The 15685-nt window shown below is 31.9% G+C and overlaps 1 protein-coding gene across 7 annotated transcripts in view; it reads right to left on the bottom strand.

The window, feature by feature from the left end:
• Positions 1-720: 720 nt before the first annotated feature.
• The window catches only part of LOC145279678 (phosphatidate phosphatase LPIN2-like), a 98492-nt gene continuing 83527 nt past the window's right edge, over positions 721-15685 (bottom strand). For all 7 annotated transcript variants that reach the window (XM_080130948.1, XM_080130950.1, XM_080130944.1 and 4 more), the window contains 6 exons: positions 15300-15491; positions 10950-11098; positions 8897-9136; positions 4826-4934; positions 2434-2537; positions 721-1087 (listed from right to left, as the gene is read on the bottom strand). In XM_080130948.1, coding sequence (XP_079987074.1) covers positions 856-1087; positions 2434-2537; positions 4826-4934; positions 8897-9136; positions 10950-11098; positions 15300-15491 — 1026 coding nt within the window. In that variant the 3' untranslated portion in view covers positions 721-855. The remainder of the gene's footprint in view (positions 1088-2433; positions 2538-4825; positions 4935-8896; positions 9137-10949; positions 11099-15299; positions 15492-15685) is intronic.

Consider the following 15685-nt stretch of genomic DNA (forward strand, 5'->3'; position numbering starts at 1 on the left):
GGGAATCACAGATTTCTTAAACAACTTCAGAATGTAAATAAAAATAAATAAAAATTTTTTTTATAAATCAATAAGTTAATCTGTTCAAGGGAAGAGAAGGGGTCTTGTAATAATGGAGAAGATCAGAAAAAGAAAAGTATTAAATGGAGATTTAAAGTATGGGGAATGAAAGTACTTTGTGAATGGAATTGTAAAAAAACCATAAATTATGACAAACTTAAGACTGTTTCTGAAACATCTGCAAGTCTTTTTTTTTTTTATGCGCATCAAATGCACTTTGTATTTATCACAGAACAGTGTTTGTACAAGAGTACGGCATTCTTTCTGTAAAGGATGAACTGTCAAACATCTCGCGCAGCTGTACACACCCATCTGATAGATGACTATATATCCTTTGCACTAGTATCAATCTTGTTTTGTCATTCCTTAGTATATATCAGTTATCATCAATCATTATGTTCAGATCATGATAAACATCCAATGGAATCTGTCTGACTTGAGAATTGCAAGAGCATGAAAATGTTGGTAGATTGATATACATGTGTGTGTGTGTGTATACATACATATATATATATATATATATAGTTGACAAGTGTTTGTCATCATAGTATACCATCCTTCTTCGTCTGAGCACATAATGATGTACACAATAGGTGATTCAGCAAGAAAACGAAGTTGGAAGAAGAGAGGAAGGGGAGGAGTTTCGTTTTGTCGTTCTGCTTTTCTTTCTTTTTTTTTTTTTCAATTTTATGGAAGGAAAAATGTCGACACTTGTCCACTCGGGACAACATCCTCTGTAACCTCAACCCAAAGAGCATTTTCACCAGAAAAAGATTCACTCAATGAATCTGACAGTCATCTCTTCTGTTTGACAGAGTCTTTAGCTTTCGACTTTGGGGAATCATTATTGTTGCCAAATTTTAGCTTATCTATGTCAGTCTCTGACAATGGAACTATTGGGTTCCGCCAGTAGATGGGGCTGCTATATTCGATTGCCACTTGTTCATCTTTATGTAACTTGTCACCCTTTACTGTGCGGTGAAGAGGAGGGAAAAAATGGTCAGTAATATCACTCAACCGGGAATACCTAGAGAGAAAAAAAAAAAAAAAATAGTTATAATCCACATTAAAATGCAACAATATTTTAATCCGAACCCTAATTTTATACCCTCACTTTGCTTTCTTGTGTTTTTACACATCATATCATAAAATGTTTTTTTACACATATCATATAAATGTTTTCACACATCATATAAAAATGTATATTCAATCATAATGGCTGTGGATCTGCAGAATTTTATTGAAGACATCTAGACTTTCATCTTGGATTTTAAAAAAAAAAATTTTTTTTTTTTTTACTTTTGGCTGGATATCCACTGGATACTTCTTACAGACTTTACTTTGCTGAATATCTAATTTGAGAGGCCATTCTTCAAACTTCTCACCTGAACATTTACAGGCAACATGAATTGGAACAAATACATTGAGAACATTGCTAAGGCTGCTGCAATGAAGCTGCCTTCCTCTATTGCATTAGAACATCACACACACCAGAAAGTATTCTACATCTTTACAAAGCCACAATTCGCCCAGGCATGGAGTTTTGTTGCCACATCTTGGCTGATGCATTTACTACTAATCTCTCGTTCTTAGATAGGGTTCGAAAAAAAGTCTCAAATCTAACAGGTCCCACACTATCGACCAAGCTCCAATCTCTGTCTCATCCTTGTAATGTTACATCTGTGTTTGTTTTAAAAGTACTTAAATGGAATGTGCTCTGATGATCTCGAAGCACTTGTGCCTCCTCTATGTACATATTTCCAACTAACCTGACAAGCAGCAAAATCCCACCCCTTCACTGTTAAAGGCTCTAGATACTGGAAAACCATCTACTCTAATAGTTTCTTCCCTTGGACTGCTAAACTAACCTGCAAAAGTTTTAATGTAATGTAAATAGACATCTTACTGCTCGACGACTCCCCATAGTCCCCTGTTAGATGATCCTGATAGCAGGCAATATACCTTGTTTGAGGTAAAACAAAAACAAAAAAACAATTATGCAAGAATGGTATTTATATCTTTGGAACTAATTGTATAAGAAAGCCATGACTCCTTAGAAGAGATATTAATAGGTTCTTGCATGTGTCTCTCCCTTAGCGGAACTGTTAGACTGTCAATACGCATGCGTGAAATCAAAGGGATGTAATTTAAAGAAGTAATACTACTACTATTTATACAGCTTTTGTATATGTAAACAATAACAATAATGACAACAGATTCTTTCCAACTTAACCATTTTATAAATGTTCAGCTAAGAAAATTATTCAACAAAATTTATAAAAGAAAAAAAATGCACAGGGAAAAAAAACACAGCTCTATAATTTGTTTTTATTATGTAGAACATTTTTCTTGGAGAAATATTTGTGTACTTACGAGGAATGGAAAGTGTGAATCAGTTCATGTCGAAGTTCTCCACGGTGATTAATTGTGAAGATACGAGAATCGGGAATGTTTAAGGCTTTATAAGCATAGACATCCTGAAGAAGAGAAAAAAAGGAAAAAAAAAAAAAATTTAGTTTACAAAATGGAAAAAGGAACCCGAAGAAGAAATGCGACAAATTTGTCTTCATGTATGACCCGCCTAATTTATTTATCGACACCTTTCTTCGTTGCAACGCTGCATTCAGGGTTGATGATCTCCAAAACTTTAACAATGGATCTGGCATTCTAATAGCATCAGATTGTTTTTCTCCATGATCTCGACTTGTAGTTGAATCTTGAATCTTTCAAATCTTTTCTGCTGATGCTGAGGATGTTTGAAATCTGTTGTCCTTCTGGTGTAGATCACAAAGAGAACTTTGTCTTTCACAAATATGAAGATGTCAAATCATCCTTGATCAAGAATGGAAATATAGCCATTATTTTCATGGAGGACAAGATTAACAACAACAAAATTAACAGTTAAAATTGCTAACAAATATGATCTGTATACTTATCTCTATCTCTACTATTATATAAAAGCCACTGTGCATATGCGCGTGTGCGTGTGTGAGAGAGTTCCTTCCTCAGAGGTTCCCTAACGGTTGCGCCTATCTTTTGCAAATTTCATACAAGGCTACTTTATATGTCTGGCAGTTTTTTTAAATATGTTTTATACAGAAATTCATCTGATAAGTATGGAAAATCCAAAAAAATCTGATCTTAAAAATAGTCTTTCTTTTTTTTTTTTTTTATAGATAAAAAGAATTTTTACAAGGGAATATTTTACATTACGCTGGTGTAATCTTGGCCGGTGTAACATAAAAATTCTTTTTTATCTATAAAAGAAAAAGACTTTAAAATCAAGCCCAAATATCAACTGACGTGATATTGTAAACAAATCAAGATGGAATTTGATGAACGTCATCATGATAATTAAAAAAAATTTTTTTTGCAAATTAGTTCACCGGGTAAATTATTCCTCATAATATATAATAATCAATAGAGGATTGATTCTATAATACATATGCAATCTGCATTAATTAAAATATCATGTTTTAAACATGTATAACCGGGCAATGTCGGGCATGCAGCTAGTTATATATATGTGTGCGTGCGCGTAATAGAGAAAAATTGATAATGAAAAAGAAAATTGAATAAATTACAATATTTATTGATCCATCATCTATTTTCCTATTTCTTTAATTGCTTTATCTAGTATATTGAGCTTTTTATTATCTTGATAGGTTCCAATCTTAAGAGATTTTTTATATATATATATATATATATATATACACACACACACACACACACACATATACTAGCATGGGTGCTTGGCATTGCCCAGGTGTTTGGAGGTATCTGCTGAGAAAAAAAACAAAAACGGTCAATTTTTTAAACTTTGACCCCTATTATGACCCCTTAACCTTTGTTTTGGGCTCAAATTGAGTTATTAAGTTAGATCCATGTCCAAGGAACCTATATCTAAAATTTCAAGTGTTTAGACCCAAAATTGTTGGAGGAGTTTGGTAGAGTTCTCAAAGGTCAAATCATTGAACTTTGACCCCCTTAACAGCCAAATTTCTGGCCGAAAACCGATCACGTAGATTTTCCCAAATCTCAGTAACCTGTATATCAAATTTCGAGTTTGTAGACAGAAAATTGACAGAGTTATTGTGAAGGAAAATGTATACAGACACACACACACACGTTCACTTATAATACACACACACACACTTAATTTTTCTCAGATTCCATCTGGCATCCTGCAGGTTCAATTAACTATTTGAAATATCACTCAATTGATTTTTTTCTTTTTAACTAATTTTTATTTTATCAACTTGAGCGATTAGAGCCATGTAAAAGAAGCTCCAAACTATTTGAATTATACAATTACCATCAGTAATTCAAAAGTTATAATTTAAAATGCTGAAATTTACACTTTTCATTAATAATCCTTTAAAAACTGTATCAAAATATGGACCATATCATTTAAAGATGTTCATTACGTTCTTCACCATTTATTTATTTTGTTAAGCTATTCTCATGAAACTTACTACACTCATGTAAAATTATGTGCTCGTTCTGATTATGGAGTCTGATTTTATGTATCTCTTTACTTTAAGCCATGAATTATAAATTAAATGTGTAAGTTTTTAAAACTATTTGATCAATTTACATGATTTTTGTCATTGGTATGTGCATTAGAGTGATTAAAAAATTTTTTTTTCATATTGGAGGAATTCTAGAAAACTTCATTTTTCTTTTAAACAATTTGACAAGACAAACTGTAAAATTTCACAAGACACACTGTAAAAACAAAACAAAAATTGTTGATTTTACTTACTGTGATTTTATTTCCAAATCCAGCATAAAATGGATTAGCTGGGAATAAAGCAGCAATATCTTTTAAGCAACTGATTTTGAATTCTTCTGGATTTTTGTTAACCACTTCTCTAGAAATTAACAGAAAAATGTATATGGGATAAAAATATAGGAATAAAATGAAAATCTGCTGGATACTTAATATAATCAAATCCTTATTAGACAAGAAAAAATGTAGGTTTTCCTTGACAATCATGCATCAAAATAACATGATATAAATGTGGCTGTGTCACAAGGGCTGATCCTTGGACCTTTATTTCTGATGTTGAAACAAAAATGCGTAAATGACCTCCCTGATAAAATTGTCTCCAAGCTGGGTGTATTTGCTGATGACACCAGGTTCTATAACAGACAGAAGGAGAAAACAAATGAGCACGCAACTAAGGCAATGGCACCCAGTCTGTAGTGAAACAAGGGACATAAATTGATGGTAGCATTCAATGCTACTAAGACTAAGCTTCTTTCCTTAAATAATTACAATAAACGTTCTCAACCACAACTGCCATGATTAATAATATGCTACCTGTTTGTTCAAGCTCTTTGGCTTAACATTCACAGGCAACATGAATTGGAACAAATACATTGAAGACACTGCCATGGTTGCTGTGAAGAAGATGAGCTCTCTCTACAATGTTAGAAATTTGCTCATACCTAAGAGTATCCTATATCTCTACAAGGTCACCATTCACCCATGAGTGGATATTGCTGCCATAATTGAGCTGGTGCATCTGCCACTAATCTCTTGCTTATAGACAGGGCACGGAAAAGAGTCTCCAATCTAATAGGTCCCGCACTATTAACCAAACACCAACCTTTGTCCCATAACCGAAATGTTGCATGCCTGTGTTTTACAAATATTTTCATGGAATGTGCACAGACAAACTCCAGGTATTTGTACTCCCTCAACATAAATACTCCTGACTAACTCGACAAGCAGCAAAATCCCACCTTTACACTGTAGAGATCCTTAAATGCTAGAAAACTTCCTACTCTAATAGTTTCTTAACCAAACTACTAAACTTTAAAATTCCTTCCAGAGTACCTACTGACATGCAGAAGTTCAAGTGTAGGGTGAATAGACATCTCACTGCTCAACTCCCTACATAGTATCTCTGTAGATTTTGTTTGAAATAGTTGTCCCTTACGTCCTAGTGACACTGTGCCTTGTTTGGGGTGAAAAAAAAACAAACAAAAAAAACAAAAAACACACACACACACACACACACACATCACTTCTTTTTCATTTTAAGCAAACCCCACTCTCTCTCCAATGGTTTACTTCTACTTGTGCAGCTGCAATTGCTCAAAGGCAGCATGCATACCGCAGATTTATCTGACATGTCCAGTACAAACAGACAAAAATTTATAGAAACTAGAAGTAATTGTAAGAGAGAAATAGTGACAGCTAAGAGAGAACATACTGAAACCACCAGAAAACATATTGAAGTGCAGAAATTAGGAACTCGTGATTTCTGGAAAATTTACAACAGTGTAGTAAATACTGGGCAATCAACAATTCCTCCACTATCCAACAATCATGAGGTTGTTTATACAGCAATCGAGAAAGTTAACATTCAGTTAGTTTGCTGCAAACTCTACCTTGGACCCAGCAAACCATTACCTCCCTGAGTTTCCTTCATAGACAGAAACCACACTAGATGATCTGAAAATTATCCCTTCTCATCCCAGCTGTACTATTAAAAAAATGCTCCGCTGAGGTTGCTCCAGTTCTCTCCAAACTCTTCAACAAATGCCTTAACAAATCATGCTTTCCTGACTGCTGGAAAACTGCTCCTGTGGTACCAGTTTACAAGAATTCTGGCGAAAGAACCGATCCATTAAATTATCGCCCCATTAGCCTCCTCCCACTTTTTGCCAAAATATTTGAGTCCATTAAGCTCTAGTCCACCACTTTACAATTGCCAAACTTCTGTCCAACCATCAATATGGATTTAGGCAAGCCCATTCTACTACAGATATTCTAACTAATCTCTGAACACATATACCCTGCACTGGATAAAGCAGAGGAGGGGAGGGCAGTATCCCTGGATATATCTAGGGCTTTTGACAGAGTATGGCACAATGGTCTTCTCGTGAAAATCAGATCCGATGGTATTACTGGATGAATACTTAACATTAAATCCTTAAATAAAAGAAGAATCCAGGTTGTCCTCAATGGTCATACGTCTAAATAATGATATAAATGTAGGTGTACCTCAGGGATCGATCCTTGGACCTTTCTTATTCCTGATATTCATAAATGACCTCTCTGATAAAATAGTCTCTGAGATGGGTACATTTGCTGCTGACACTACACTCTATAGCAGACACAAGGGGAAAACAAATGAACACATATCTAAGGAAATGGCAGAAACACTAGAGGAAGACCTCCAGTCTGTAGTGGAATAGGCTCAAAAATAGATGGTAACGTTCAATGCTGCCAAGACTAAACTTAATTCCTTTAATCATTACAAGAAACCTTCTCAACCACTAATAGCTAAAGATACATTATCTGAAAGCACTTCATTCAAACTCTTTGACTTAATGTTCACAGGGAACATGAGATGAAACAGATATATCGAGAGCATTACCAAGGCTGCTGCGAAGAAAGTAGACTTTCTTTCTTGTGCTAGAAAGTTACTTACACCTGAAAGTATCCTGTATCTCTATAAGGTCACCATTCACCCATGTATGGAGTATTGTTGTCACATTTGGGCTGGTGCATCTGCTACTAGTCTTTTACTCCTAGACAGGGTTTAAAAGAGAGTCGCCAACCTGATAGGTTCTGAACTGTAATCTAAGTTTCAACCTCTATCCCATCAATGAAATGTTGCATCCATCTGCCTGTTTTATAAGTATTTTAATGGTGAATGCTCCGACAAATTACAAGCCTTTGTACCCCCTCAATGTAAATACCCCCGACAAGCAGCAAAGTCCCACCCTTACACAGAGATCCCTACATGTAAGAAAGCCTTTTACTCTAATAGTTTCTTCCTCAGAACTGCTAGACTTTGGAATTCCCTTCTGGGTTCCTGCTTCCAACTGTAATAACATGCAGAAATTCAAGTGTAATGTGAACAGACATCTTGCTGCTCATCTCTCTTCATAGTATCCTTGCAACTTGTGTCTCTGATAGTAGCTCCTTACATAAAAGTGGCAGTGTGCCTTGTTTGGGGTGAAAATGTAATACAACAATGAAAAAAAACCAACAAATGTATATTGTAAAATTGGTTACCATTTTGAATTATGTATAACTAATATTACTGTCTTCGTATGTCTCACATTTAGTTCAGTATCAGCTAACAGCCAGACAAAGGGAATCGAAAACAAATGACAGAAAGAGGGTACAGTGATTTATACAGAATATATATTTTACATTTCAAAAATAAATTTAAAAAAATGTTCAATAGAGTTTGATATATTTTTGTAGTTTTTCTTAGGTTCATTAAATAACATAACATTGTTAGTTGTTTAAATACATATACTTTTGATTTTATACACAAATATATCCTTCAGGAAAAGGGAAATGCAGAATAAGCACATCTCCAGGCAAAAAAAACAAGCAGTCATCCGTGTCATTCTGGCCACTTCATGTTTTATCATTAATTTTTTTATTATTTTCTACTCACCAGACATATTCTTCCTATCTGGCCTGATAATTACTCATCCGAAAATCAGCTGTGCCTTAACTCATAGAAGGGAAATGTTCAATATTTAGTCTGCATAGTCTGGCACAAGGCCATTTGACAAAGATACAAATATTTACTGTTTACAATGAAATGACAGATTGTAATTCACTTCAAAATAACTGAATACACACCGCTTAAAGAATGCTGAAAAGTCCTTAGACTAACATGTCTAAATCTTGTGGATTATTTTGTGTGAAAAAGGACAATTAATGACCAGGACAATTCCAGAATATTCCAATGCTACTCAATTGTTAATCCACTCAGATCAAAACTTTCCAGCATTATCTGACCCTTCCCTCTCTTCCCCAATGATATTTTAAAATAATGCAAGAGAGGTCACCAACCTGTGTAAAGCGCTGATAAGAGATGTGGGGTTCAACAAGAGTGGGCCATCTGGAAGAACGAGGTCACCTTGTTTGATATTTTTAAGCAATTCTTTGGTTATCCGTGATTGGCCAATAGCCCGTGCGCTTAGGTAGACAAATTTATAACTGTTGTCAAAAATACGGGTAAAAAGTTGAGCCACTCCACTTTGCGACCAGTCATGGCCAAGAATTGGAAGGATATGTCCAAGTACATCAGACCTACACAAAGCAAGGGAAACAAAAGAGAAAAAAAATTAAATAAACATTCAGAAGAGTAATTAACAAATAAGGATTTGGTGATATTTTTTTCCAATTGAATTATATTTGTTCTTTGTATTTGGGGAGTTAGCATCAAATATTTGTACATTTAGAAAGTAATTAACCCAATTAAAATATAATTAGTAATATACTTGCTTTTATTTACTTATCAAATTTGGTTCTTGTCCAGAATTCCCTCTATATTAAAAACAAAAATAAAAAAATATCTGTATGATGTATGAAAATGTCATATTCCAAAAAGCAGAAATTGATCAAGTAGTTTTATTTTTAACTAAGAAAATCAAATTTTATGAGCAAGTGAGGAGGGACCATCTCATCTTGCCATCTGGAAAAAAAAAATGGAATAACTCAATAATTCAAACTTGAAAAGTTAACCTTGTAATGCCTACATTTCACATTAATCATTTTAAATAGTTAAAAAGGATTTCCTTTTATAAAAATAAAATTGACATGATTTTTGGAATATGATCTTGTCATTGTCACAGGAACATAAAAAAAAATACAGAAAAATCTTTGTATTTAATATAGAGGGAATTCTAATCAACCACTAAATTTTTATTCAGTTGGTTAAAGAAAATATACTTGAATAAAAATAGTAAGAGATGAGATTAACTGATAACAGTTTATTTTCATAACAGTAAATAGACATACGTTAACTTAATCTGTTTAAAATTAACAGCAGCGATGAATACTGTACTTATGTATAGACTTGATTGGACAAAAGCTCAAATTAGCAGTTTCTTTCAACCAATCAGAGTTCATAAATGTTTAATCCCAAAATCTTGTTCGTATTATAAAAATCTCAAACAGTTTTTTCTCTGCCTCATTCTTTTTTCAGACAATTCATAAGCGTATGTCACAATCTAGCAAGAACGTTTTTGGGACCGAAAAAACTTTTCGCAATGATATCTAATGAGAATTTCACAGATTACTAAATCTAACTCCCGGCAACAAAAGCAAAACACGCACTTTTGTAACTATTCATGTACACCAGTTGAAACAAACATACTTAATTTTGGTGTAAGTCCAAAGTTCAACCTAATTACAAGACAAAAAAAAAAAGTCTTTACCGGTCACCAATTGAAAATATTCTAACTTTTTTTTAACTAAAAAAATCAAATTTTATGAGGAAAAAAGACAGTTGCATACTTATCTGCCATGTTTAATAAACGGAAACTACTCAAACTACCAAGGTCAAAATAATGGCAAAAACTTACTATTAAATTCATTAAAAATCATAAAAATAATTTTCTATCTGAAAAAAAAAAAAAAAAAAAAAAAACTTTATCAATTTACAAAAGTTTTGGAATAGGTCATTTTCATTGAGTGACGGGTATATACATTGTAAAGATTTTTCTGTATTTTTTTTTAATTAGGTTAAACTCTGGACTTGCACCTTAATTTTTGCTTCCTTCTACTAGAAAGTCCTTGGATTCTTTAGATTTGTTTTATAAATGTTTATTTTGCATAGTGTGAACAAGTTGTTGAATGAAATTTATTTTTTACAGATAAATCATTCTTTCATTTGATATTGTCTTATCTTCTAGATTTTGAATTTGAACATTAAAATCGAAAACATACTTTTATGTACACTAACATTTCAATAACTGAAGTTGTAACAACAGAATTTAAGTAGAAAAACAATAAGGTCAAACACGATTTTATGACTGAACTAATTTTAGAATTTTAAGCAGAATATTTTCTTTTAATATACACAATTGCTAAGTTAGGAAACAAATTGCAATTTACTTACTTGGTAATTGTTCCGTCAATATCAGAAATGACAATTTTTTCGTTACTTTTCCAAAGGTAAATGTGGGATGTACAGCGACAAGTACCTTGGTATTGGGTCGTCACAGAAAACGTGACTTCATTTTGACCTTCATTCAGACCTAGCTTACGCTGAAAAAAAAATGTAAGAATTTTTTTAATTGATTATTGGGATATATTTTAGAAAAAAATAAAAACGGTTCTGATTCAGAATTTCTCGAATATTAAAAAAATCAAAAGTAAAGAAAAGTCTGTATGATGTATGTATTCATGATGAAATGAAAACAGTTTAAACAAAAAAATCACTCAAATTGATTAATTAGTTTTACTTTTATAAAGAAAATCATTTTTAAATGATTAATGGGAATTTGCAGGCATTACAAATTTAACTTCGAATTATTGTTGATTTATAACCATTTGTTTCTTGACTGATTTTAAAATGGTGGACATGACAGTCTCTACGGTTATTCATAAAATTTTCTTTTCTTTTTTTAAAAGTAAAAGTACTTGATCAATATACATAATTTTTGGAATATGAATTTTGTTTCATCACAGGTACATACACCATATAGATTTTTCTTCATTTTTGTTTTTTAATATAGGGACAATTCAGAACAAAACTCTCAAAAAACAGTATATTTCCATCATACACCTCAAAAAGGAAGAGAAATACACACTAGTAACTAACTGTTAAACTTATAGAAAGTAAAAAATTAAGCTTAAATAAAAACTATAAATTTTATCATAAAAAGCATTTAACTAATCTGTTAAATTATAATTACGATTTAAAAACTTTTTTAATGAATTTGTTTACTTTGAATAGTGATAAAACAAAATGGTTGCCTGCTTCAGTCCTAATCTGAAATACTGGATAGAAAACATGGAAAAAAGAAAAATAATTTACATAAAAAAAAAAAAAAAAAAAAAAAAAAATTCTAGCTCATTTATGTAAAAAAACTTGAAATTTCAATATACCTCTTTGAACATATTCTTTTATATTATTAAACAATAATTAATAATCTCATTGAAATTTATAATTAAAAAAATTGTATATGCACACGATTTCCTATCATTAATATACAGATCAAGTTTCTAAATATTTCAAATAGACCCAAAAAATTCATTCTTTTAGCATTATTATTTTCGACTTTGTTAGGCAATTTATAAAAAATAAATAAAATGTCTATTAGAAAAAAAATGTGGCAGATTGAATTTTTCAAAATCTTTTTGGCCAATAAGTTTTCAGTGGGAGATGAGATGTTAAACATTGTTCTATATAATTATTTTGACGGTATCAATCAGAAGTGAATACAATATTCTACATGAAAGTGTGTGTGCATGTGTATTGAGACTTAATAATTATTAAAATGAGAAATAAGGAAGTCGACAAAGGCAGAAGCCACAACATATTTGTTTTTCTCTTTTTTTTTTTTCCTACTCTTTATCTTTTCAAGTCAACACAAATTCATGCCTTTTGCATTGTATGCATGGGAGCAGATATAAACCAAACAATGTAGATGTTTGAAAACTTTTTCCATAGAGTAAAACAGCTGTCTTATTTCTGATCAACTGATTTCAAATAAATACTTGAACAAAAGCAACAGTTGGTGACAAGATCTCGTGTTAGGAGAATAATGGTTGATTCTAGTCCAGAATTTTCCCTAAATAAAAAAAAACCCAAAAGAAACAAAAATAAAAATCTGTATGATGTACATGTCCGTGACAAAAGGAAAATATAATATTCCAACAATCATGTAAATCGATCAAGTAGTTTTATTTTAAAGAAAATCATTTTTAAGCAAATAAGAATTTGTAGGTATCAGAAACATAAATCTTGCAAATTTGAATTATTGTTGAGTTAACTCCCTTTTTTTATTTTTTAAGATCGTTTGCAAAGTGGTGAACAAAACAGCCGTTCTTTGGTTATTCATAAAATTTGATTTTCTTATTTAAAGATAAAGTTACCTGATCAATTTATGTGATTTTTGGAACATGATATCTTTGTTCTGTCATGGGTACATACATCGTAGAGATTTTTCTTCATTTTTGCTATTTTTTAATATAATGGGATTCTAGACAAGGACCTAATGGTCATATCATTTGTGGATGGAGTGAAAATGTGGCAGCTGACATCCAGGATTGTTTTAGAAACAATGAGAGAAAGAGGATTATCAGTAAATTATCTTTGTTATCATAAGATTTATCTACCAATCAGATCAAGTCAACAAACCTCATCTAATAATCCAAAAAGAGGATATCCAAAGTATTCTGATTTGAATGGTTCTCTTTCTGGACAACAAGAAAATAATTCATCATTACCTGATCGATTCTCAGATAATTATGTAGTCTATCTTCACTATGATACTCTACCACATGTTTGTTAAATGAAAATAATATAATATTCTTCAAGTGTTTAAGGAGGATGTCAGAAATGTAGGATACCGGAATGGTGAAGTGACATGACAACCAAAGATCACATTAAATTACAAATATTTGTATATTTATTTTTTTTAAAATCATCTTTCACATATGAATTAGTAAAAATACGGAATTGCTGTTAAATATAACCGAGATTGTAAAATGTTTGACAATTTCAAGAGATACCTCTATTTTTGTTTTACAACATATTTTTGGTTTATTTCTTTTTTTTTTACCCCTACTCTTTATCTCTTGGCCTTTATAAAAAAATTAAAAAAAGAACCCTTTATACAACAGTCCTGAATATGAATTAAAACTATATTTTACCATCTAGGTTATATTTAACAGCAAGTCCATATTTACTGATTTCTATATGAAGGATCTTTGAAAAATCTATATACAAAGATTTATGATTTAAACGTGATCTTCGACTGTCTATTTTTGTTCATGCGTCACATGTCACTTCACCATCTGGTATCCTACACTGCTAACAGCCTTCTTAAACACTTATATATTTGTTTACCCACTTTGCTTAAAGCAAACTCCATCTCCCTTTCATAATATTCTTCATAAAACCAACACTGCATCCACCTTATTAATATTTTTTTTTTGTCCTTGATCAGTAGTAACAAAGTTTTAAAAAAAAAGTAAAAAATCACATATCTGAATGCCTGTTTATCGTTGATTTTTAGTTCTTTTATTAAATTTTAAAAACTTAGTGACCCCCCCCCCCAAAAAAAAACGGGCCCCAACTCTAATTAGGCCCTTTTTTTAGTGTTTGGTTTGAATGAAATGAAACTTTGGTCATAACTAGTTTATTATATTCAAAATATCACATCAAAGCACAAGGGTCTTTGGGCTTTTTTGCTCTGTTCTACAGCATATGTTCTAGATAGCCTCCATTTTGCTTTTGTTTTTTTTGGGTCACCCTGTACTAAAACTGATAATGTTGCTTGCTTGGTTATCCACTAAATGTTTTAAATGGTGGAAGGAAGGAGCAAATGAGAGGAGAAGGGAAACAAGGAGTAGCAGTAGCATGAGAAAAGAAGAGCAAGAGAATGATGTAAATAAAGAAATAAAATTGAAAGTATGTGGAATGAAGTAAACCTGCTGATCGATTGTCTAGTACAGGCATGTTAAACATGTAACCTACTACAAGCTTATTTGTGGCCCACACAGACAGCAACTTTGAAAAGTGGAGGGATAAAAATATCAAAATATGAGGGATGTCAGAAAAGTAGTGATAATTTCTTATCTATTCTCATTTTAAGAAAGATTTTTTTGACAACAAATCCACTGACTAAAACTTTAGAACAGCATGGATATTTTTTTGAGTTATCTTTATTATCAAACAAGTTACAGGTATTTACATTATGAAGCTCAAGAGAAATTTACAATAATCCAAGTAAAATTTTTCAGAGAATTAGGTTGGCTAATAATCATTTGTTATTTCTGATAGAACTGCACAGAAATTTTAATCAGACATACAAAAGATTGCTGACAATAAGATGTGTCAAGCCTCAGAACAAAACATGAAAATTATTTGACTATTTGTCCATTTTGAACTGTTGTAATTCATGTGCATTGGATTTTTTGCTGTTGCATTCAGATAAAACTGAACCATTAATTTCAATTTTAGTTAAATTGACCACATCTTATACTAAATTCAGTTATAATTGTAGGAGTGCAGTCCTTATCACAACACAAACTGACTTCTATGGGCCTTGCAAGACTGAATTTGACATGGTTGTTTGAGTATACATGTGTGTAGTGATGAATAAAAAAAACAAAAAAACATTCAAATTAATTTATACAGTTAGATATTAGATGTGCGTGTGCATGCATTTAAATGTATGCCTGTATTCAACATAATTTTGAATAGCGATTAAAAAATAAAAATAAATAAAAAACTTACAATTTCTTCCGATGTAAGACGTAAAGATTTCTTAAATCTGTCTTTTTTGGTTTTGTTTGTGGCATGTTGCTCAGAAGAATTTGATGCTGTGCCTGACTGTGCACACTCGCGCTCAGATACATCAGTTTCTGCATCACTAAAAAGCGCTGGTTCTCGAACAGGAATAGCATCAATATCATTCGTGAGAGGTTCCTGACAGATGAAAAATATTTGTAAATTTAGAATTTGGAGCAGGAAGAGGTTAAAAAAATTAAAACAAAAATACAAAAACAAATCTATTCAATCATTTAATGATGATCAAACTTATAAATAACTTACAAACAAAGCCTATTATAGGCAATGCAAGGATACATCTAAACAAGGCCGATAACCATTAGTCGCGTGCT

This window comes from Euprymna scolopes, chromosome 7, assembly GCF_053919585.1.
Source record: "Euprymna scolopes isolate OS-2025 chromosome 7, ASM5391958v1, whole genome shotgun sequence".
Taxonomy (NCBI): domain Eukaryota; kingdom Metazoa; phylum Mollusca; class Cephalopoda; order Sepiida; family Sepiolidae; genus Euprymna; species Euprymna scolopes.